This window comes from Myodes glareolus, chromosome 1, assembly GCF_982192425.1.
Source record: "Myodes glareolus chromosome 1, mMyoGla1.1, whole genome shotgun sequence".
NCBI lineage: Eukaryota > Metazoa > Chordata > Mammalia > Rodentia > Cricetidae > Myodes > Myodes glareolus.
The window spans coordinates 66,855,976-66,879,535 of NC_142026.1; the positions used below are offsets into that span (position 1 = coordinate 66,855,976).

At 48.8% G+C, this 23,560-nt stretch overlaps 1 protein-coding gene, 1 long non-coding RNA gene and 1 pseudogene across 2 annotated transcripts in view; 2 read left to right on the forward strand and 1 right to left on the reverse strand.

Annotated features, from left to right (window-relative positions):
• The first annotated feature begins 3,282 nt into the window (after positions 1-3,282).
• On the forward strand, positions 3,283-3,431 carry LOC125398774 (U2 spliceosomal RNA; annotated as a pseudogene).
• An 801-nt stretch (positions 3,432-4,232) lies between these two features.
• Positions 4,233-23,560, reverse strand: part of Prkd2 (protein kinase D2) — a 29,831-nt gene continuing 10,503 nt past the window's right edge. The window contains exons 8-18 of the mRNA XM_048431670.3: positions 23,402-23,519; positions 22,816-22,893; positions 20,903-21,161; positions 19,095-19,147; positions 18,084-18,156; positions 16,717-16,823; positions 16,094-16,255; positions 11,168-11,266; positions 8,853-9,120; positions 5,106-5,191; positions 4,233-4,870 (exon numbers count right to left, since the gene is read on the reverse strand). Of these exons, the coding sequence (XP_048287627.1) occupies positions 4,670-4,870; positions 5,106-5,191; positions 8,853-9,120; positions 11,168-11,266; positions 16,094-16,255; positions 16,717-16,823; positions 18,084-18,156; positions 19,095-19,147; positions 20,903-21,161; positions 22,816-22,893; positions 23,402-23,519 (1,504 nt within the window). The 3' untranslated portion in view covers positions 4,233-4,669. The remainder of the gene's footprint in view (positions 4,871-5,105; positions 5,192-8,852; positions 9,121-11,167; positions 11,267-16,093; positions 16,256-16,716; positions 16,824-18,083; positions 18,157-19,094; positions 19,148-20,902; positions 21,162-22,815; positions 22,894-23,401; positions 23,520-23,560) is intronic.
• LOC125398739 (uncharacterized) lies at positions 4,841-17,864 on the forward strand. Its single transcript, XR_007231525.3, has 4 exons — positions 4,841-4,965; positions 12,212-12,323; positions 12,668-12,882; positions 16,032-17,864. It is a non-coding gene; the product is annotated as an uncharacterized LOC125398739 (long non-coding RNA).

Here is a 23,560-nt window from a genome sequence, read left to right on the forward strand (position 1 = left end):
GCATAGTGGTTCATGCCTGAAGCCCCAGAACTGAGGCTGGAGAGATGGCTCAGCGGTTTAGGAGTGCTCGCTGCTCTTCCAGAAGACCTAGGTTCTGTTCCTGGCACACATTCACAAGCCCCTGTAACTCCAGCAGCAGTGGATCTGGTGCCCTCTTCTGGTCACCTCATGAAACTGCACTCTAGCAAAGACATGCATATGGTTAATTTAATTAGATTTTATATAAGACACTAAACATAAATAAAACTAGATCTTAAAAAAATTTCACCACTGGAGAGATGGCTCAGTGGTTAAGAGCACTGGCTGCTCCAGGGTACCCAGGTTCAATTCCCAGCACCCACATGGCAACTCACAGCTGTCTGTAATTCCAGTTCCAGAGGATCTGACACCCTCACACAGACATACATGCAGGCAAAACATGAATACATGTAAAAATAAAGTCTTTGCCAGGCAATGGTAGCACACACCTTTAATCCCAGCACTTGGGAGGCAGAGGCAGGTGGATCTCAGTGAATGAATTTGAGGCTAGCCTGGTCTACAAAGCAAGTTTCAGGACTGCCAGGGCTACACAGAGAAACCCTGTCTCAAAACAACAACAACAACAACAACAAAACCAACAAAACAAAAACCCAAATTCTCATGATTCTAAGTATGGTGACTCAGGCCTTTAACCCCAGTCCTGTAAATGATGAGGCAGGAAAACCTATAGGTTCAGGCTAGCCTGGGCTACATAGCAAGACCAAACAAAACAAAGACTGAACATGAGGTTCAGTGATAGAAGGTTTGCCTAGAATAAACCAGTGAGGGGTTGGGGCATGGCTTCAAAGTAAAGCCCTTGCCCAGAACACGCCATGTGCTGGTTTCAGTCCCCAGAGCTACAGTAATAATGGACAATAAATGAACGGCCATGTCCAGATGAATCCTCAGTTCACTCTTAGCTGTAGAAGGATGAAGGCCAAAAGTCAGGGTGACCAAGCAACTGGAGAACTGGGCAGGCATCCAAAATTGGAAAGGATAACATGATGACCCACCTTTAATCCCAACCCTGGAGAGGCAGAGGCAGGTGGATATCTGTGAGTTCCAGGCTTCCTGGTTGACATAGTGAATTCCGGGACAGCCAGGGCTATGTAGAGAGACCATATCTAAAAAAAGAAAGGAAGGAAGGAAGGAAGGAAGACAGACAGTGGTGGCACATGTCTTTAATCCCAGTTCTTGGGAGGCAGAGGCATGCAGATCTCAGTAAATTTGAGGCCAGCCTGGTCTACAAAGCAGCGAATTCCAGGACAGCCAGGGCTATACAGAGAAATCCTGTCTTGAGAAACTAAAAAAAAAAAAAAAAAAAAAAAAAAAAAAAAAGTGGATGATCCTTCAGGTCATTTCCTTTCCCTACAGCCTCAGGGTGAAATTTGAGGGTTCCCCTAGACAAGCCTGCCCATGCTCTCAGACTGCTTCAGGTTGCCCTATTTCTGTGTTCCCCAACCCTGCCTGGCTGGCCCCTTCCCTGTCCACTCGGGATCAGCACTATCCCCAGGACTGACCAGTCTCCATGACTGTCTCCATGCCATGGTTGCAGGGCCTGAGGTGTTATGATCACTACCGTGTACCCTGCCTTACTCTGCATGGTGACAAAAACAGACAAGAGTGAAGGATTGCCTATAGTGTGTCAAGAAGTCATTGCAATAGAAAATATTAAGGCTGGGAAGACAGTTCAGTGGGAAACATGAAAGCATGCAGACCCACGTTCACATTCCCAGGGCCCATGCAAAGGCCAGATGAAATGGTTCCACACTTGACTTTCTAGTGCCAGGGTATGGACAAAGGAGGATTACTAAAGCCAGTCTAGTCAATTAGTGACCTTGGGGTTCAGCAAGAGATTCTGTCTCGAGAGACAAAGTTGTTGGTAAGATGGCCCTTAATGGGTAGAAGGACTCGCTGCCAAGCCTGAGCTCTATTCCTGGTACCCACATGGTGGAAGGAGAGAACTGATCTTTGCAGGCTTGCTGCAATATACCCCCAGCCCAAATTAAAATATAATAAGGCAGAGGGTGAAAGAGGAACACACACACATGCCCACTTCACATATGCACACTCCACACATGCACACTCCACACACATGCACACATGACTACACTCACTGGCACTTGGTGGTGTAATGCTTGCCTGGTATTTGTAAAGGCTTAGACTCCACTTCCAAAACCACAAATGGAAGGGAAGGAAGGAGGGAAGTTTTTTACATTGCCTGGAGGGTTATGTCGTGGCTAAAGAGCTTGCTGCATAGCATCGGGCTGGGTGTTTGGATCCCCAGAACCCGTGGAAATGATAGATGCACACAGCAGCTTCCATGTCTCCAGCACCTTGGAAAGCAAAGACAGAGGAGCCAGAGCAAGCTGGAGAGATAGACTAGCCTAACAGGGAGCTCTGTACTCAAAGACATCCTGCCTACAGGGGTTGGAGAGATGGCTCTGAGGCAACGAACGGGGCCACAGGCACGTGTGGAGGTCAGACTGCGTTGGGAGCAGTCTTCTCCTTGTAGCGCAGTTCCTGGGATAGAACCTAGGTCATCAGGCTTGGTGACTGGCACCTTTACCTTTGAGCCATCTCACTTTTCTGTATTGTACTGAAAGACCAGAATCTCAAATTAAAATATAATAAAAAATAAGTATGTAACCAAAGATGATACTGAACTTAATTTTTATTTTTGCCATTGTGTGTGTGTGTGTGTGTGTGTGTGTGTGTGTGTGTGTTGTGTGTGAGTGGGAGGTGGGGGTGGCTGGCATGCACTACTGTAGTTGTCAGAGGACAACTTCCCAGAGTCTGTTCTCACCTCACCTTTAGGCTGGATGCTTGAACTCAGGTCTGACTGAGTAAATGCAAACACATTTACTCCCAGAGCCATCTCATCTGCCCGCCAATCTCAATGTCTAATCCTCCTGCTTCTCCACCTACAGTGTTATGACTGCTGGTGTATAGCACCTGCTTTGCTTCGCTTTCCTAGGTGCTAGGTGGTGGGACACCAGCCTTGGCACATACTCGACAAATGTCCTACAGCTAAGGCAGGCCCCCAGCCTCTCACTGGTGGGATTTAGGTAAGGGTTCCAATGGCTGCCCCTTAAATGCACTTATGACTTAAGATAGGTGTCTTGGGGCTGGAGAGATGGCTCAGTGGTTAAGAGCACTGCCTGAAGTCCTGAGTTCAATTCCCAGCAACCACAGAATGACTCACAACTACCTGTAATGCAGTCAGGTACCCTCTTCTGGCCTATAGATAGAACACTATACATAATCGCTTCTCGGCCTTTTGGCTAAGATCAAGTGTAGAACACTATACATAATAAACCTTTTTTTTTTCTTCCCCGAGATAAGGTCTCTCTGTAGCTTTGGAGCCTGTCCTGGAACTAGCTCTTGTAGACCAGGCTGGCCTCGAACTCACAGAGATCCACCCACCCCTGCCTCCCGAGTGCTGGGATTAAAGGCATGCGCCACCACCGCCCAGCTCATAATAAAACTTAAAAAAAAATAATAATCCTGAGAACTGTACCCACTCACCTATCATGGTGCTTCCTCTTCCTCCTCTTCTTGAGGCAGGGTCTCATTGTAGCCCAGGCTGGTCTTGCACTCAGAGATCTATCCTGGGATTAAAGGTGTGCAGGACCATGCCTGGCTGCTTGTTGGTGAACTCTTCCTTCTCGGGGCTATACACTTTCTCCCTTCCTGGCACAGGTGATGTGTCCTTCTCTTGTATTACTCTAGGGAGTCACCCTCCCCAAACGCTTCCCCTTCTGCCCGTCTTCCTACTGTCTGTAGCACCCACTTTGTTTTTGAGACAGGATCTTTTTCAATTTTATGTGCATTATGGTGTGAGGATGTCAGATCCCCTGGAACTGAGTTGCAGACTGGTGTGAGTTGCCATGTCGGTGCTGGGAATTGAACCCTGGTCCTCTGGAAGGGCAGCCAGTGCTCTTAACTACTGAGCCATCTCTCCAGCCCTTGAGACAGGATCTTAACAGCCCACAGTAGCCTAAACCTCACCAGGTACCTAAGTATGACCTTGAACACTTATCCTTCTGACTCCACCTCCCAAACACTGGAACCACCACATAAAAAGACTGTCTTTTTTGAGACCAAGTTGTACTCTGTATCCCTGGCTGGCTTTGAACTCAAAGCAATCCTCCTTCCTCAGTCTCTTTAAGGGCTGGGTTCATAGACTCGCATCACCATGGCCAGTGGGAGCCTCACTGTTTAAAAAGTACATTTATTTATTGTATGTGTTTGTGTGGGCACTTGTGGTGGTCGGAGAACAACAGGCGGGAGTTGATGCTCTTCTTCAAATAGGTGTGTCCCAGGAATCAAACTCAAGTTGTCAGGCTTGGTGGCAAGTGCCTTTAGCCACCGAGCCATCCTCCAGCCTTGGAGCCTCCTTTTCATACAGTCCTTCTTGTGGGCAACAGTCTAACGACTCTAGGGCAGTGGCATCAGAGACTGAGACCATGGCCCCCAGAAGAGTCTATTTCAATGACTGAAAGACAGCTCCGGTGACTGATGCCCCATTCCCGTCGCCCTGCATAGCGCCTCATGCAGTCTGTGCAGGAAGCCATTGCCCCTAGAACAGTTTGCTTCAGGGATGGAGTGCAGGATTCCGCAGAAAGTAGCCCAGAGTGAACCGCTGGCCTCAGAGGATGCTGATCCGCTCAGCCAGCCCCTGCATCTCGTGGTCCTGCGGCAGGCGGGCGCCACTCAGGTCCGCTTCTGCAGATGTCCCATGCCGCTCTGTCACAAACTGATCCCAGCGCGCGTCGTCACTCTCGTGTGTAATATATCGCTCGCCCATCTTTCTCTCCAGCTCTCGGAGGTCAAGCCATGTTTGGTACTCCTGGGCAGTGAAAAACCCGGTTAGCTTGGGCACCTCACGCTGAACAGAGTACTGCAGTCTTAGCAACAGTCTGGACTCCGCTGGGACCAATGATGGTAAAGTACCACACCCCACAACCTGCTCGACCAATAGCAGTGTAAACCCCTCTCCAACCACAGCCCAGCAATAGGCTAGTCAATCAGCCAATTAAAGACCTAGTTCTGCTGCTTTCTTGAGCCCCACCTCCATACGTCACCTGTAACCAGGGGTGGCTGAGAGACTTGTCCACGCTGAAGCGCTTGCGCATTTTCACCTGCAACAGGTTATTGATGAGGTCGATGGCTGTGGGGGAAAAAGACAGATGAAGCTCCACTGGAGTGATAGGTGGCCCGTTCCAGTAGGGCACTCCACCCTGCCTGCCTCAAAGGCGTATCTCCAGCACTGGCCCAGGTGACCAAACACTTATCCCTGCTTTTCTCATTAAATTCCAAATCTTGTCACTCATGGTGGCCAGCACCGGCAATTCCAGCACTTGGGAGGTGGAAGCTAGAAGATATGGAGTTCGAGGCCAGCCTGGGCTACACCTGGCAACTGCTGAAATTGTCAGTATATGCCAGCATGGTCAGCTCAAATTTTTTTTTAATATTTATTTTTTTATTTTATTATGTATACAATATTCTGTCTATGTGTATGCGAGCCAGAAGAGGGCACCAGACCCCATTACAGATGGTTGTGAGCCACCATGTGGTTGCTGGGAATTGAACTCAGGACCTTTGGAAGAGCAGGCAATGCTCTTAACCTCTGAGCCATCTCTCCAGCCCCACCAGCTCAAATTTTTAAAATTATTTTTGGACTGATTGTCGTGGTCCACACCTTTAATCCCAGCACTAGGGAGGCAGAGGGGGAGGCAGGTGAGTTCAAAGACAGACACCCTGGGATACATAGTGATACACTGTATCAAGAAACAAACCATATGAAACAAAACTTTTATTTATATCAAAAACCAAACAAAATTTATATATATATATATATATATATATATATATATATATATATATATGTATGTATTTATGTGTCTGTGTATATGGATAAAGGTGTCCCCTTAGGCCAGAAGAGAGAATTGGAATCCCCTGGAGCTGGAGTTACAGGCAGTTTGTCAGCCACTTAACATGGGTGCTGGGACCCCAACTCCGGGTCTTAACTGCTGATTCATCTGTCCAGCCCTTCTAAGTCCATTTTTTTCCTTAATTTTTTTATTTTTATTTTTTTAAAATTATTTATTTATTATGTATACAATGTTCTGTCTGCACGTGTGCCTGCCTGCCAGAAGAGGGCACCAGCTATCATAGATGGTTGTGAGCCACCATATGGTTGCTAGGAACTGAACTCAGGACCTCTGGAAGAGCAGCCAGTGCTCTTAACCTCTGAGCCATCTCTCTAGCCCTCCTTAATTTTTTTAAATAAATCTTTTTTTAAATATTTATTTATAAATATATGTGTTCTGTCTGCATGTATGCCTACATGCCAGAAGAGACCATCAGATAGCATTACAGTTGTGAGCCACAATCTGGTTGCTGGGAACTGAACTCAGGACCTCTTGAAGAGCAGCCAGTACCCTTAACCACTGAGCTGTCTCTTCAGCTGCTAGTTCCACTTTTTAAAAGTGTGCTTTTTGAGGTGAAAGCATATTTATTTCCAATGGAATACTGACATCACTGAGATCAGCAGGGAGCTAACAATAATGTGCCATATTGACAAAAGGAAAATGGCCACTAGCCACGAAGTCCCTGTTGCCTGCAGAAGACCCAGTGATAGAAGCCAGGTCCTTGGAAAAAGACTGTAATGAGTATCAGGTCTCAAGCCAAGGTCCCACTGAGGCTTTGTCATTGGCAGTGCATCTTGAAGAACAAGGTTCACTTGCCTAGGGGCAATATCCTCAAGGATTCCATGGATACCAAACTCCATAGATGCTCAGTCCTTTATATAAAACAGCAGAGTATTTGCTTACAGCGTCCGCATATTCCCTCTGCTTGCTCTGAACCATTTCTAGATAACTTATAATAGTATTCTTGTTACATTGCTATGGAGGGAACCTAGCACTTCACAGGTACAGGGCAAGAGAACTTCCACTGACCTGGCCACACCCCAACCTTTCAGGATGGTTTCTAGATGTGTGCTCCAATGCCAAGCCATGCCCCGCCCCCCACCCTGCCAGCCTCTTACTGGGGAATTCTAGGCAGGGGCTCTACCACTGAGCCACACCCCAGCCCCTCACTGGAGGATTCTAGGCAGGGTCTCTACCACTGAGCCACACCCCAGCCCCTCACTGGAGGATTATAGGTAGGAACTCTATCACTGCCCTATACATTCACATAGATTTCTTTTACTAATACAATGGATTGTTATATAAATAATTGTCATATTGTGTTGTTCAGGAACAATGCAAATAAAGCCTTACCAGGTTCTTCTAGCATCAGTCTGTAATCCCAGCATTTGGGAAGTGAAGGCAAGAGGATCGGGAGTACAAAGTCCACTTCAGCTACACAGTCCAAAGCCAGCCAAACCAAACCAAACAAGCCCACCCATGACTCTCATCCTCTCAAATGTCCTACCCCACACCTCACCCCAAACCCCATGCCTCAGGGTTTATCTCCCAGGCCCAGTGGCCAGGTGATGAACTTGTCTTTGCTGGACAATCCAATAGCCACACCCCTAGATTGGGTTGCCTTGTCACTGGACACATTTCCAAGCTTCAGGCTCCTCTCTGCTCCATTCATAGAGTCTGGCTCCAGCCACTGTCTGGAGAGGGGTTGGGGATCGGCTCAGTCATAGAGCACTATCTACCATGCTGGAGGCTCTGGGTCCAATTCCTACTGTTGCAAAAGAAAAACAGTACATCTGATGGGGCTGGAGGGATGGCTCAGTGGTTAAGAGCACTGGTTGCTCTTCTAGAGGATCTGGGTTAGGTTTCCAGCACCCACATGGAGGCTCACAACTACCTGTAACTCTAGTTCTGGGGATCTGATACCCATATCTGGCCTTCAGGAGCACCAGGCATGATGCATATGACGTACATACATACATGCAAGCAATCTAGCCATACACATAAAACAAGGTAACAACAAGACACACACACACACACACACACACACAGAGAGAGAGAGAGAGAGAGAGAGAGAGAGAGAGAGAGAGAGAGAGAAGAAAAAGTACTGTCTCCTCAGTACTTGTTTCTGTACTTGTCTCAGAGTCTCAAGCCGCCATGACACCCCTTGGACACCAGGGTCTACCCACAAGTCACCTGCCCCTCCAGGTCTCACTCTCAGCTCTACCCACTCACCCAGCCCTGCCTCTCTGACCACCCCTCTCTTACAGTCCCACCTGTGGCGATATTTTGTTTTGTGTTTTAACAAATAAAACTTGCCTGAAGATTAGAGTGTAGAGCCAAGCCACTAGAGGCCAGGGACTGGTGGCACACACCTTTAATCCCAGGATTTGGGAAACAGAGGCAGAGAGATCTCTGTTAGTTCAAGGCCATCCTGGGCTACATAAGATTGAATCTGTCTAAAAGAGAAACAGAGTTCACACAAAGGTGATCCCAGTACTTGGAATACCACGCCTTTAACCCCAACACTAGGGAGGTGGAGACAGGAGTGGTGTGTCTAGAAGGCAGGAGGAGACAAGAGCTCACAGCAGTTGACTGAAGACAGGGTCACCTCTTTGGTCTGAGCACTGATAGAGGTGAAAGGTCTCTCTAGGGGCTGACTGCACTGCTTCTCTGGTCCTTCAACTTTCACCCTCTAATATCTGATTCTAAGTTTTATTTATTAAGACCAATTACAATTCATGCCACATCCACCCACATTTTGGCACCCACCCAGGCCCAGCCTTGCCCCAACTCTCTTACAGTCTCACCCACTCACGCACTCACACTTACAGCCCATGAAATCTGAGGCCTGGCTCCATCCCCACCTTCTTGTTTCCCAATCTGTCTACCGAGGCTCACCTCCAGATGAGATGCGGCTCCAGGGGCTGGCTGGGTACATGAAGGCTGCGTTCTGGATCTGGTCATTGATGTCCTCATCCTCATTGAAGGGGAACGTGCCACTGAGGCTGACGTACATGATCACACCCACAGACCACATGTCGAGAGAGCGGTTGTAACCCTGGTTGAGCAGCACCTCTGGTGCCAGATAGGCGGGTGTGCCCACCACGGAGCGCCGGAAGGACTTCTCACCAATGATGCGAGCAAAGCCGAAGTCACACAGCTTCACCTGCGAAGGTGACAGGTGAAGGTTGTGAGCAACGATGGTGTCACCTCCCCCATTGTATGTCCAGACCACTGCCACCTCAGTCCTCAGTATTCCAAATCTCACTAGCTAACTGATCTCAGGTAAGTGAAGTCCCCTCTCTGTGCCTCAGTTTCCACATCTCTAACACAAGGAAGAACATAACAGCGCCTGTCTCAAAGGACTATTGTGAGGGTGACATGAGTCAATCCACATGCAGCTCATTGACCTGTATGAAGAAATCTCTATTAAGTGCTCTCTAAAATCGTCTTTCCTACTGGACAAGTGTATGGACTGAAAGTGGCACAGGCAATGTTCTAGAAGCTTTGTCCAGCTGGAATGAACATGTTATTTTTTTTTTAATTTATTTATACAACATTCCTTCCTTGTGTGCCTGCAGGCCAGAAGAGGGCACCAGATTTCATTAATGATGGCTGTGAGCCACCATGTGGGTGCTGGGACTTGAACTCAGGACCTCTGGAAGAGCAGCCAGTGCTCTTAACCTCTGAGCCATCTCTCCAGCCCTGAACACATGATTTCTAATAAGGGCTCTGGTCTCTCCACACTGGGAATGGGCTCACTTCTAGGGTTTTCTGGGGATTAGAGAGGAGCAGGCATGCAGGATCTGCAGGTGTAGGCACATAATCTCAGCTACCTACAGGCAGAGCTAGAAGGATCACAAAGTCAAAAAACAAAAAACAAATAAGTTGAAGACTAGCCTGGACTACAGACTGAGTTCAAAGTTAGCCTGAACAACTCAATTTACTTTTTAACGCAAAACAAACATAAATTAAGAAAAAGAGCTGGAGCCGGGCAGTGGTGGCACACGCCTTTAATCCCAGCACTCAGGGAGGCAGAGGCAGGTGGATCTCTGTGAGTTTGAGGCCAGCCTACTCTGCAAAAAAAAGAAAAAGAAATCCTGAGCATGAGAGGGGGTTTCAAGGAAAATACTGAGACCTTATCTCAAATAAAAATTAAAAGGGATTGGATTCTCTTAATGATTAAAAAGGACTTGTCTAAAACCCCCCAATAAGGAGTTTGGAGGGTAGTTTGATAATAAAGTACCCGTCTAGACTCCCCCAGTAAGGGGCTGGAGGTGTGGCTCAGTGGTAGAGCCCCTGCCTAGAATCCCCGAGTAAGGGGCTGGAGGTGTGGCTCAGTAGTAGAGCCCCTGCCTCGAATCCCTCAATGAGGGGCTGGGATGTGGCTCAGTGGTAGAGCCCCTGCCTAGAATCCCCCAGTAAGGGGCTGGAGGTGTGGCTCAGTAGTAGAGCCCCTGCCTCGAATCCCTCAATGAGGGGCTGGGATGTGGCTCAGTGGTAGAGCCCCTGCCTAGAATCCCCCAGTAAGGGGCTGGAGGTGTGGCTCAGTGGCAGAGCCCCTGCCTCGAATCCCTCAGTGAGGGGCTGAATGTGGGCTCAGTGGTAGAGCCCCTACCTAGAATCCCCCAGTAAAGGGCTGGAGGTGTGGCTCAGTGGTAGAGCCCCTGCCTAGAATCCCCCAGTGAGGGGCTGAATGTGGGCTCAGTGGTAGAGCCCCTACCTAGAATCCCCCAGTAAAGGGCTGGAGGTGTGGCTCAGTGGTAGAGCCCCTGCCTAGAATCCCCCAGTGAGGGGCTGAATGTGGGCTCAGTGGTAGAGCACAGGCCTAGGTTCCATCCCTAGAAGGTGAGAGGCAAATGGGGTACGAGGGAAGGAGGGAAGTGAGGTGGGCCACTTTCCCTACTACATCAGTGAAGGAAAGTGATAATACATTTCTTGTACCTCCTGTCTTTCTTCCTTTGTTCTAGCTAGACCATGGGCTGTGAAGGCCAGCAGTACTACCAAACTGTCCTAAACATAACAGCCAAGAAAAGGGTGCCCAATGTTATGAAGTACCTTTGCAGATTGAGAATACCTAGGCCAGATGCAATCCAGGTGAGATCAAGCTCCTGTCTTAAGCCATGTCACCTAGGGTCTGAAGCTCACCTGCAACTAGACTTTGAGTCACTGCTCACCCCTGGCTGTCAGGGCTAGGAGGGGACATAACGGACCTGAGGAAACGGATCGGCAGATGCCAGCAACACGTTCTCTGGCTTCAAATCACAGTGGACGATGTTCTTGAAGTGCAGGTGTCTCAAGGCCACCAGGATCTGAGGAGAGGAGGCAGGGCCAGTGAGAAAGGAAAGATAGAACCAATCCTGAAGTCCATCCATGAGCCCCACCCAGTCTTCCCCTGCCCCACTGAGGATGCTACCTGGGTGAGGGAGTCATTAAGTAAGGAATCCAGAAATGGTAGAACCATTTACCCCCCAGAGTTAAGAGCCTGATATCGAACTCTAGAAAGGCTGGGCTACAGTGGGGAGGGTGGGGAGACCCAGCTTAGAATCCTCACGAGCTGTTAAAACAGCAGGAGCTCCCAAGACACTTCCTTTATGTGGTGCAATTAAAAAATATTTTGACGCTTGATGTCGTGGTGCATGCCTTTAATCCCAGTACTTGGGAGGCAGAGGCAGGTGGATCTCTGTGAGTTCAAGGCCAGCCTGGTCTATGGAAGGAGTTCCCCAACAGTCAGGGCTACACTATAAGACTTTGTTTAAAAAGAAAACAAAACAACAAACAGAAAACCTTGTTTTGGTTGGCAAGATGGTGGCTCAGCAGGTAAAGGAGACTGCCACCAAGGCAGGTGACCTAAATCCAACCCCTAGAACCCAAGTGGGAGAAGGAGAGAAGCAACTTCTGCATGTTGTCCTCTCATCTCCATGTGTGTGCTGTGGCATGTGCCCTTCCCCCACCTCACACACGATTGAATTTTTAGATTTTTGTTTTGCTTTGTTTTGTTTTTAGAGACATGGTTTCTCTGTGTAACAGTCTTGACTGTATAGGAACTCTCTCTGAAGACCAGGCAGGCTTCAAACTCACAGAGATGCACCTGCTTCTGCTTCCTAAGTGCTAGGATTAAAGGCGTGCTCCACCACTGCATGGCCTCTTGTTTTATTTTTAAGAAAGGGTCTTATGTATCCCAGGCTAGCCCCAAAGTCACTATGTAAGCAAAGCTAGCCTTTAAGTGATTGATCCTTGTACCTCTCGGATTCCAGGGTTACAAGCCTGTGCACCACACCTAATAATACCTACCTGGAAGGGTGAGTGGTGGCGCCTAAGTAAGTCCCTGAGGCAAAGAACAGGGTCCAGCTCTTAGAGGTGGATCAGGTAAGAGCCCTGAAGACAGAAATCTGCAGAGTGGGAGGAGAGAGGAGAGGAGAGGAGGAAAGGAGAGGAGAGGGGAGGAGGGAAGGGGGAGGGGGAGGGGAGGGAGAGGGGGGGAGAGGGACAGGGGGGAGGGAGAGGGGGAGGGAGAGGGAGAGAGGGAGGGAAAGGGAGAGAGGGAGGGGAGGGGAGAGGGAGAAGGAGAGAGGGAGAGGGGGAGGGGGAGAGGGAGGGGAAGAGGGGGGAGGGGAAGAGTGGGGGGAGAGAGAGAGAGAACACAGGACAAAACGGAAGACTGTAGAGAAACTACTTTGGTTGCTGACCGCATTCAACTCCCTCTTCCACAGTCAGGATGTGTCTCTGTCTCCATCTCCCAGCATGCCTAGCGAATCCAGGTATACTGACAGGGGCGTGGAGCCGGAGCAGCAGCAAACTACACTGCAGGATGCCTAATACCAACAGAAGATCTGTCCCAGAGTGAAGGAAGTCCCAGACAGAGGGGAGGCCTCTCCAGGGAAAACTGAAACTCTGAGCACACCAGGGAATGTCCAACACCGCAAAGGTTAAAACTCCACGGTGAATGAAGGCCACGGGTGGACGGATGGCCAGGCTAGCACGCACAAAGCCCTGGTTCCACCCCCAGTATTGCATAGGTGGATGTGATGGTTCATGCCTGGAAACTTCCTCAGGAATTCAAGGTCTTCTTTGACTACACAGCAAGTTCAAGGTCAGCCAAGGATATAGGAGACCATGTCTCAAACAATAATAACAATAAAAAAGGGCTGGAAAGATGGCTCAGTGGTTAACAGCACTGGTTGTTTTTCTAGAGGACCTGAGTTCAATTCCCAGCACCCACGTGGCAGTTCACAATTGTCTGTAACTCCAGTTCCAGAGAATCTGACACCTTTACACCAACACACATAAAATAAATTAAAAGAAAAGAAAGAAAGAGCTGGGTTGTGGCACAGGCCTGTTGTGGGAGCTCCTTCAGCCAATAGCCTTTAAGATACCGGCCCACTTTGGGCGTGGTCTCATGTAGTATAAGTGCAAATGAAAAGCCCCCCCCCCCAATTTGATTCCAGTTCCCAGCACTCGCAGAGGACTGTGGATCACTATCTTACTGTGAGTTTATCCCCACATAAATAAGCCTTTGTTACACTCCATTCCAGACTGTTATGGAACTCTTGATACTACTACACACACCTTTAATCCCAGCACTCAAGAGGCAGGGCAGGTCAATCTTTTGTGAGTTTGAGGCCAGCCTGGTCTACAGAGGGAGTTCCAGGACAGTCAGGGCTACTACACAGAGAAACCTTGTCTCGGAAACAAAATAAAACAAAAAAAGAAAAGAAAAGGAAGGAAGAGAGAGAAAGAGAGAGAGAGAGAGAGAGAGAGAGAGAGAGAGAAAAGTTGTAAGTAAATATTGGAATAAAAAGGATTGAATAAACCTTGAGAGATGGCTTAGTGGGCAAAGGCACTGGCCACCAAGCCTGACAACCTGCGTACAGTCCCTGGGATCCCCTTGGTGGAAGGAGAGAGTCAGTTCCTACAAGTTGTCCTTTGCTCTCCATATGTGCACTATGGCTCTCAAGCTGTAGCACATGCATGTCCACAAACATATGCAAACTTACACAGTAAATGTAATAAAATATTGAGCAGCATAAAGGACAATGATCTCACATCTGTCATATGCAAAGAGCACTAATAATGCAATAAGCATACTTCGTGACCCATGCCTATAAGCCCAGTTGTTTGAAGGCATAGGCATTGCTGCAAGTGGGAAGCCAGCCTTGTCTAAACAGAGAATTCCAGATCAGCCAAGGATACACATTAAGGCCTGGTCTCCAAAAGCAAAAACAAACAAACAAACAAACAAACAAAAGGGCTGGTGAGACAGTTTAGTTGCTAGGACCACTATCTGCTCTTCCAGAGAAACAGGATTAAATTCCCAGCATACACATGGTGGCTCTTAACTCAAGTTGGGGGGGATCTGATGCCCTCTTCTGGCCTCCTCAGGTACTGCACATACCACACGGTGCAAATACATACATACATACATACATACATACATATATATATATATATATATTAATTAAACATTCACACACAGAAAATAGTAAGTCTGGGGGCTGGAGAGATGGCTCAGAGAGGCCCTGAGTTCAATTCCCAGTAACCACATGGTGGCTCACAACCATCTGTAATGAAATCTGGTGCCCTCTTTAGGCCTGCTGGCACACATGCAGACAGAACACTGTAAAAATAAATAAATAAGTCTTTAAAAAAAAAAAGAAAGAAAGAAAAAGAAAATGGTAAGTCTGTCATGGTAGCATATGTCTTTAATCCCAGAACTTGGGAGGCTGAGGAAGATGGATCTCTATGAGTTCCAGGGCAGCCTGATCTACACAGTAAGATTTGGCCTTAAAATGAAAAAACTTTTTTTTAAATACTAATTTGATGTAAAACATACGAAAATAATAAGGAAAGTGTGGCACACACGTGTGAGCCCAGCAGCAGTGAGGACGATGCAGGAGAAGCATGTGAGGCGAGCACAGAGGGAGCAGAGATTCTGTCTCAGAAGCCGAAAGCTAACACGAAATCTTCCGAGCCTGGCAATTATTTTTATCCAGCATTAGTAAGAAGTGTGAAAGCATGCATCCTCCCACTTAGTTGGTGAAAAAAGATGGAAAAGGTTTTAGACAATAAACATTGTTTTTTACTTTTTGAGACAGGATCTCAGGTAGCTCAGGCTGGCCTTGAAAACACTACACAGACAAGGATGGCCATGAACCCCTGATCTCCCTGCCTCCTGTAGCACTCTGTGCCACAAGGCTATAATCCCGGCACTCAGGGAACAGAGGCAGGAAAATCCAAAATTTGAGATCATCCTCATCTACATAGTAAGTGCCAGGCTAGCCCAAGCTACATGAGATCCTTTCTCAAAAAAAAAAAAAAAAAAGCCAGGAGAGGTAGTACAGAACTTTAATCTTAGCACTCTGGAAGCTCACTAAAATAGTGCCAATGATATTATAAAAGGGGGAAACTGGCTTCCCTCCTCTTTCTCTCAATCTTTCAGTCCTTCCAGTAGGCTTTTTAACCGACACTCCCCCAGATTCTGCTCCATGCCTGACTCAGGTTGGGGTACTAGACACATAGTGGTAACAAGACAGCCCTTGGCCTTGGATGGTGGGTGTTGTCACCAGCGGGCAGGGCTTCACAGGGAGGCTAGTTATCATCAATAACGTGCTGACTGGGCCCTGACTGTCCTTTTCTTTTTACTTTTTTTTTTTTTTTTTTGAGATAGGGTCTCACAGTGCAACTCTGGCTGTCCTAGAACTCACTATGTAGACCAGGGCTGGTCTTGAACTCACAGATACCTGCCTGCCTCTGTCTCCCAAGTGCTAGGATTAAAGGTGTGTGCTATCATACCCAGCTTCTGCCCCTCCATCTCTTATTGTTTTATTTATTTATTTATTTATTTACTTACTTACTTACTTATTATGTATACAATATTCTGCCTGAAGACCAGAAGAGGGCACCAGACCTCATTACAGATGGTTGTAAGCCACCATGTGGTTGCTGGGAATTGAACTCAAGACCTTTGGAAGAGCAGGCAATGCTCTTAACCCCTGAGCCATCTCTCCAGCCCTTCCTCTTATTGTTGTTAATAAGATTTCCATCTATTTCTCTAACTCTGCCCTCTTGACTTCCCAGTGCACCAGCCTGTTCTCCAGGCCTCCACCAGGGGGCTCCCAAGGCCAAGGCGCACAGCGCACCTGCGTGATGAGGAACTTCGTGAGGCGCTCAGGAAGTCGGCCCTTCTCACTGGAGAGGATCATCTCCAACATGTCCCCATGCAGTTTCTCCATCACCACGAATACCTTCTCAGGGGTCTCGAACATGCATTCGAGGTTCACAATCCCGGGGTGCCGCAGACTCTGTTCGGGAATGAGGGAAGAGGGGTCAGGGCTGAGGATCAGCATGGCAAGAGGTGGAAAGCACTTGGAGAGGTCTTTGCATGAGAACTCACAGGGAGGGCCTGGGCGGGAGGAAAGTATAGCAGGAAGCTTGGGAAAACAGCAAGCTGTGCTGCTTTGGTTTCTATTTGATTTTCTTCTTCAGGTTCTCGTGCGTGCTAGACCAAGTGTTCTACCGCTGATCCCCAGCCCGCGAGATCTTCCTATGGCTCCTGTATTAGAAAGCCCGCTGGTATCTTTCTACCCTCCTCCCTGGTCTCACTTCTTTCATGGCTCTAGGGTTCCCTGTCACCTGCACAGGCTGGTCCTGGTCCCTCTCTGCTCAGAACATCCCTCAGTTCTGACATATACATCTTCTCTTGTAGGAAGCCTAACTTGATCACCCCTAGACTGTGGCTCAGGATGTACTTAAAAGGAGTCACCTGGAGAATGGCCACTTCATTCCTGAGCTGGCTCTCCTGCTTGGTGGGGAAGCGCAGTTTGTCAATGACTTTTACTGCAACGTCTCTGCCAGTCTTCCTGTGTTTTCCTGAGGGCAGGGCATAGAAAAGGGAAAGATCAGAGATCAAGACCTCCCAGTTCCTTCCACCCCTCTATGGAGACCCAGTTGCAACTGAGCAAAGATGTTAGAGGCCTCCAAAGTTTCTCTGAGGAGTTCTCAAATATGAGGGGTGGGAGGGCAGGACTAGTGAGTAAAAGTAGGAGGGGCGGAGGCAGGGTTCAGCGATAGAGCCCCTGCCTAGAATCCCCCACTGAGGGGCTAGGGGCGTGGCTCAGTGGGACAGCACCTGCCTAGCATTCAGGCTACCCTGGGTTTCACCCCTAGAAAAAGAAAGACAGAAGAGAGATAAATGAGCGAGGCATGGTGGTACAATCCTGTTATCCCAGCCTTTGGAAGACTGAGGTAAAAGGATCCCATGCTTGAGACCACCCCGAGTCTCAAATGATAGGAACAGAGAGAGCTTCAAGAAGGGTAAACCAGATGCAATGGCGCACACCTTTATCCCCAGCACTCATGAGGCAGAGGCAGATGGATCTCTGAGTTTGAGGTCAATCTGGTTTACAAAGTTCCAGGACAGCCAGAGCCATACAAAACAAAACAAAACAAAACAAAAAAAAAACAAAACACAAAAAAACCCCACAACTTGTCTGGGGGCAGGGCAATGGAATGGACAACATGGACAACTGCACTCACGACCAAGCAGAAGCCAAAATGGACATCTCCTTTACTGGGTGTCAACCTGACATAAGCTAGAGTCAGCAGAGGAAGGAGCCTCAGTTGAGGAAATTCCTCCATGAGATCCAGTTGTAAGGCATTTTCTCATTGAGTGGTCAATGGGGGTGGTGGGCCCAGCCCAGCCCACGGTGGCTGGTGCTATCCCTGGGCTGCTGGTCCTGGGTTCTAGAAGAAGGTGGGCTGAGCAAGCCAGGGGAAGTAAGTCAGTGATCAGCACTCTTCCGTGGCCTCTGCACCAGTTCCTGCCTCCAGGACCCTGCCCTGTTTGAGCTCCTGTCCTTCAGTGACGAAATATAAGCCAAATAAACCGTTTCCTCCACACCTTGCTTTTTAGTCATGGTGTCTCTCTCATTACAGCAATAGAAACCCTAAGAAATCTCCTATTAATGGCAGGCAAGAAGTCCCTGGTTTTCCTGATGAGAAAAGGAACCTTCAAATCCCATACCTGGGATTCATCTTCCCAACCCAAACAAAGCAGGAGGCAGGCAGCAAGGAGGACACAGCGCCACCTGACCCTGGGCAGCCTCTGGGCCAGGCCTGTGGCATCCTTACCTCCATAGACAACTCCAAACTGCCCAGAGCCCAGCACCTCATCTGGGAAGATCTGGTAGACAGTGGCGATGTCCTGTAGGTGGAGACAGCAGGGTCATGGGTGCAATGGGAGATGAAAGAGGGCCAAGGAGACAGGAGGTCACAAGAGAGCCGACAGGCTTGACAGTTTTCTCCACTGAGAGATGGTTCAGACCAGGCTGGCCTGAGGCATGAGAGCTATCTTATAATGGAGGTAGAAAGACCCAGGCAGGGCTGGAGAGATGGCTCAGAGGTTAAGAGCACTGACTGCTCTTCCAGAGGTCCTGAGTTCAATTTCCAGCAACCACATGGTGGCTCACAGCCATCTGTGATGAGATCTTGTGCCCTCTTCTGGCATGCAAGCATACATGGAAGGAATGTTGTATACATAATAAATAAATAAATCTTTAAAAAAGAAAGAAAGGAAAGAAAGAAAAAAAAAGCAAGAAAGAAAGGAAGACAGAAAGACAGACCGAGGCAAACTGAGCAGCACCAGTCTCTGGCTCTGGCTCCTAGACTATATGGTGGAGGAGGAAGTGAGCTGAGCACCAGGCAGGCACGACTGCGTTCCACTCTGCTCCGGACTATAGATGTAGCCAGCTGCCTCCAGAGACTGAGCTGCCTCCAGGGACTGTATTCTGAGCCCAAATAAACCCTTTCTCTCCTAAGTTGTTTTGAAATCTTTTATTTTATTTTTTAATCAGGCTTGCTTTATTTTAAATTTGAACAAGATCAACACCTCAGTTTCTAATTTTAGTGAAATAAAAATTGTTTTATTTTTAGTCTATCTGAAATATGTGTGTGCACATGAGTGCAGGCCACTGAACAGGCCAGGAGAGTGCATGGGGTCTTCTGGAGCTGAAGTTACATGGGGTTGTGAGCTACTCAATGTGGGTGCTCCCCAAGTTTTGCTTTCAGCAGGATATTTTGACATAGTGACCTAAAATGAAATTCAGTCAGAAGGAAGGTGCCCCAGGCTGGCAGAAGACTTACCACGTTCTCCTGGATCTGACTGTTGGACACAGAAATACTCAGAGAAGCTCGTCCTAGGAGGAGAGGAGAGACAAGTCAGCATAGCCGTAACCTGTATCTCCCAAAGCTACACTTGGAACTTTAATTTTCTCATTTGTAAAATGGGACTACAGGAGAGATGGCTCAACAGCCATCTGTTAAGAGATGGCTTAAAGAGCACTGGCTGCTCTTGCAGAGGTCCTGAGTTCAATTCCCAGCAACCACATGGTAGCTCTCAACCATCTGTAGTAAGATCTGGCACCCTCTTCTGGCCTGCAGGCATACATGCAGACAGAACACTGTATACATAATAAATAAATCTTAAAAAAAAAAAAAAAAGAGGGGGAATACAAGAGTAATGTCAGGGCAGGGAGGTAAACAAGATGTACTGAGAGACTCCAAATGGGACCTTGCAATCCTACACCTAGCATTGTACCCACTGTCCTCAGTGCCAAGGAAGGGAGGCATATTGATCCCACTTAAAAGAACAGGAAACTGGGCTGGAGAGATGGTTCAGTGGTTAAGAGCTCTGCCTGCTCTTCCCAAGTTCAATTCCCGGCAACCATGAGGTGGCTCACAACCATCTGTAATGAGATCTGGTGCCTCTTCTGGCCTGCAGGGATACGTGCAGACAGAGCACTGTATACATAATAAATAAATAAAATTTAAAAAAAAGAGAGAGAGAGAGAAAGCAGGAAACTGAGGCTGGAGAGGTACAGCTGCAACAGACCTCAACAACTTCCCTGAAACCCACCCCATCACATTACAAACCCAGCGGAGGCATTTACAAAGTCCTGTTCCTTCTGTCGTTCAAATGCTTTTCTTTCTCACCACCTCTCCCCACCCCCAACAGCTACAACTTACTCCAGACTCTTCCCTGAATCTTGCGCCTTTCCCACCCCTCTTTTAAGAGATTTTATTTTTACTTTAGGGGTGTGTGTGTGTGTGTGTGTGTGTGTATGCACGCATGCATGTTCACACATGAGTACAGTTGTCTACAGAGGCCAAAAGAGGGCCTAGGGTCCCCTGGAGTTACAGGCGGTTGTGACTCGCACAATGTGGGTTCTGTAAGAACAGCGAGTCCTCTTAACCACAGGGCCGTCTCTCCAGGCCCTTTCTCTCCATTCTTCCTCCCTCTCCTACTCTTTATTCCTTGCTAGAGTCTTGCTGTATAGCTCAGTCTAGCTTTGAAATCATTGCTTAGCCCAGGCTGCTCTCAAACTCACAACAATCCTGCCGCTTCTACCTCAAAAGAGCTGGAATACCAAGTGTGTGGTGCTATCTACACCTGACCCGCTCCTGTCATTTTCCGTATGTAGCCAGAGGGCCCTTGTTAAACACACACCTGACCCTGGCCCTCTCCTACGCTCTGCCACAGCTGTTCCATACCTTCCTTGTGACAGACACATACGCTGATGCAGACATCACCTGTGGCTTCGACACACTCCAGGTGTGTGTTCCTGACATACTGGCCTCCCTCTGGCGCTCATGTGCAGAAGGCTCTCCCCTGCTTCCTCTCTGTGGTCCACACTGTGCCAGAGATGGGATTTTTCCCAGTAAAATGCCCCTGGCTTCCTAGCTTCTTCATCTCAGTCCGGCCCTACTGATTGGCATAGAAGACGCACTTGGAAAATTCCCAAGGCTAGTCTCAGAAACGACATACCCAGGGCAGGTAAGGGATTCACAGAGACTCACATCCAGGTCTGAGCCCACTCAGCGTTACCTAGGTTTCCCCAGGATACCCATGAGCCTTTGAGTGTCACATCTTAGCACCCTGGACAGGGACTTACTGTGTGGTGTGTGGCCTGGGGCAGTGGGTGCATCTTGGAGGATAACAGGCATCAGGGCTTGGCGGATAGCTGTCTCCCAACCCCGAATGGTCTCTGTTCCCTGCCCACTCGGCCCTCCTGGGGCGCCGCCAGGTGTCTCGCCCACAAAGTAGATGACATTGGCCGTAACGATCTCGAAGCAGTGTGGGTTGGTGCCCGGAGGTACAAGGCTGAAGTTCTGAGCCGACTCCACTGCAAGGATTTCTGATAGTGGGATTTCCTGGCAAGGGATGGAACTGTCAGGACAGGCAAGCCTAGTAGGCCATCCCTGAAGCTTCCTGCTCCTAGAGGGCCACATAACAGCCAGGATCAATAAGGACGGGCCTGGTCTACATGGAGAGGTCAGGAAAGGTCTCCAAGCAGTACCCACATTAACTATAAGAACAGTTAGCTAGCTGGCAGGAGACAGGAACAGCATTTGCAAAGGCCCTGAGGAAAGCCCACTGTGCCCACCACATGGGACAGTACCTGGCACACTGTTGGCACCTGATAAGTATCTGACACATGTATAAATGATGGCCATGAGGCTCCACAAGGACATCAGGGGCCAAATAAAGAAGCCTGGGTTTTGTCTAAGGGCCCTAGGAAGCAGCAAAAAGGTTTGGAGCAAGGAAATGCAGCTCATGGTTCTGTGAGGAAAGTCCATAAGACAAAATGAGGTCAAAATAGCAGATGAGAAGGAGGTTGTGGAAGAGAAAGTGCACGGACCGTTGTGTAGGCAAAGCACTGAGGAAGAAAGGAAGGGGAGAAAAGAGGAGAGGACAACAGCCAGGCTCAGTGGCACAAGCCTAGAATCCTAGTCACAAGAAGGCAGCAGCAGGGGGAATACAAACTCCAGGCCAGCCTAAGCAAATTGGAGACCTGCTTCAAAAACAAAAAGTAGGAAGAGGGCTGGGGGTGTGGCTCAGTGGTAGAGCCCCTATCTAGAGTCCCCCAGTGAGGGGCTGGGGTGTGGTTCAGTAGTAGAGTGCTTAAGTTGGACCCTGGGTTTGAAAAAGTGACTTATAGTCAGTGGTGACGCACGTCTTTAATCCCAGCATTCAGGAGGCAGAGGTAGGCAAATCTCTGAGTTCAAGGCAAGCTTAGTCTACAGAGCGAATTCCAGGACAGCCAAGAGTACACAGGGAAACCATGCCTTGAAAAACCAAAAAGATAAAAAGAAAAAGTGAGTTACACAACAAGCTATGTGGGAGCTAGAGGTATGCAAAGGCAAGAAGGAAGCAGGCCTGGGCATGTCAAGGAGGACCTGGAGGGAGGTGGGAGAACCGGCTCGGTGTGTGTGTGTGTGTGTGTGTTACTTTTGAGACAGGGTCTCATGGAGCCCAGGCTGGCCTTGAACTCTCCCTGCCAGATCAGAGCTCACTCATCATTGTGTCCGGCTGCCTCTGAAGGCTTTAGTAAAGACCCTGGCTACAGAGCCGACTGTGAAGAGCCACGTAGAAGCAGTGGCAGCCACAGTCTCACAGGGAGTGGCAGCAAAGACAAACTGTAGGCCACCAGCTAATTTTAAACAATAACAGGCTCGTTGGGCATGGTGCAACACGCCTTTAACCCTAACCCTCAAGAGACAGAAGCAGGCAGATCTCTAAGTTCCAGGCCAGTCCAGCTCCATCATTGAGTCTTGTACACACCAGGCCCCAAGCTCATTGCTCTCCATGGACTACTCTTGAATTCTCACACTGGCCCGAGAGACTCTTTACAGGAGACACAGGAGGCCTAAGAGGTTAATGAACCAGTCCCGCTCCCTGGTCTGCAAAGCACCCAGGCTGGAATCAAGTGGACAGTAGACGCAGGAGACAGTGGGTAGGAGATTGTGGGAGTCGTAGGATTTGGAGTGGTCACTGGAGGAGCAGTGAGAGAGGACATAGACTCACCTTGTAGTATCTGTTGGTCGTGTTATTTTGGAAGAGGGTGATGCATTTGCAGTCTAGGCGCCAGTAGTGCCGCTTCCTCTGACAGAAAGACACGGACAGGGTGAGGTGGACAGCCAGGCGGTTTACAAGCGTGTTACCCAGCCTAGCTTCTCCCCTAGCTGGGGCTGTGGTTCAGCTCGGCCTCACCCACCCAGCTGTACATCCTGCCCAGCCTCCTTCCTCTAATATATCCTCGATTCTAGCACTGCCTGCAGAGCCCCTGTTCCTAGACGCAACTTAACCTGGACTTTCCCAGCCCTCCCCTCTCTAACTCCGCCCACCTAGGCCCCACCCATCTGGCTACTGAGCTCTCCATCTGCCCAAGCTTTTTAACAAACCTATAAATCTAGTCACACCCAACTGGACTCAACTACCCACTTTCCGGGCCCGCCCATAATTCTGACCATGCCCACCAGGAATCTCTCCTACACAGGCTTCAGGACCCCTGTCAACTCTAGTTCTTTCAGCCCACCCAGAAGTTTAACCACACCCACTTGTCCACAAGCACCCAGAACAGCCACGCCCACCCACCCATCCCCCAACTCACCAGTGTGTCCTTATTGCTGTAATGGACCAGCCAGCCCTCCCGCAGGGTAGTGCTCGATTTCCGGGTCGTGTGTCGCACAGACTGTACCACCCGCATCAAGGGAATATACCCCAGTGAGCTGCAGGGAACAGGCCAGATGTTACATGTCACATGTCTTGC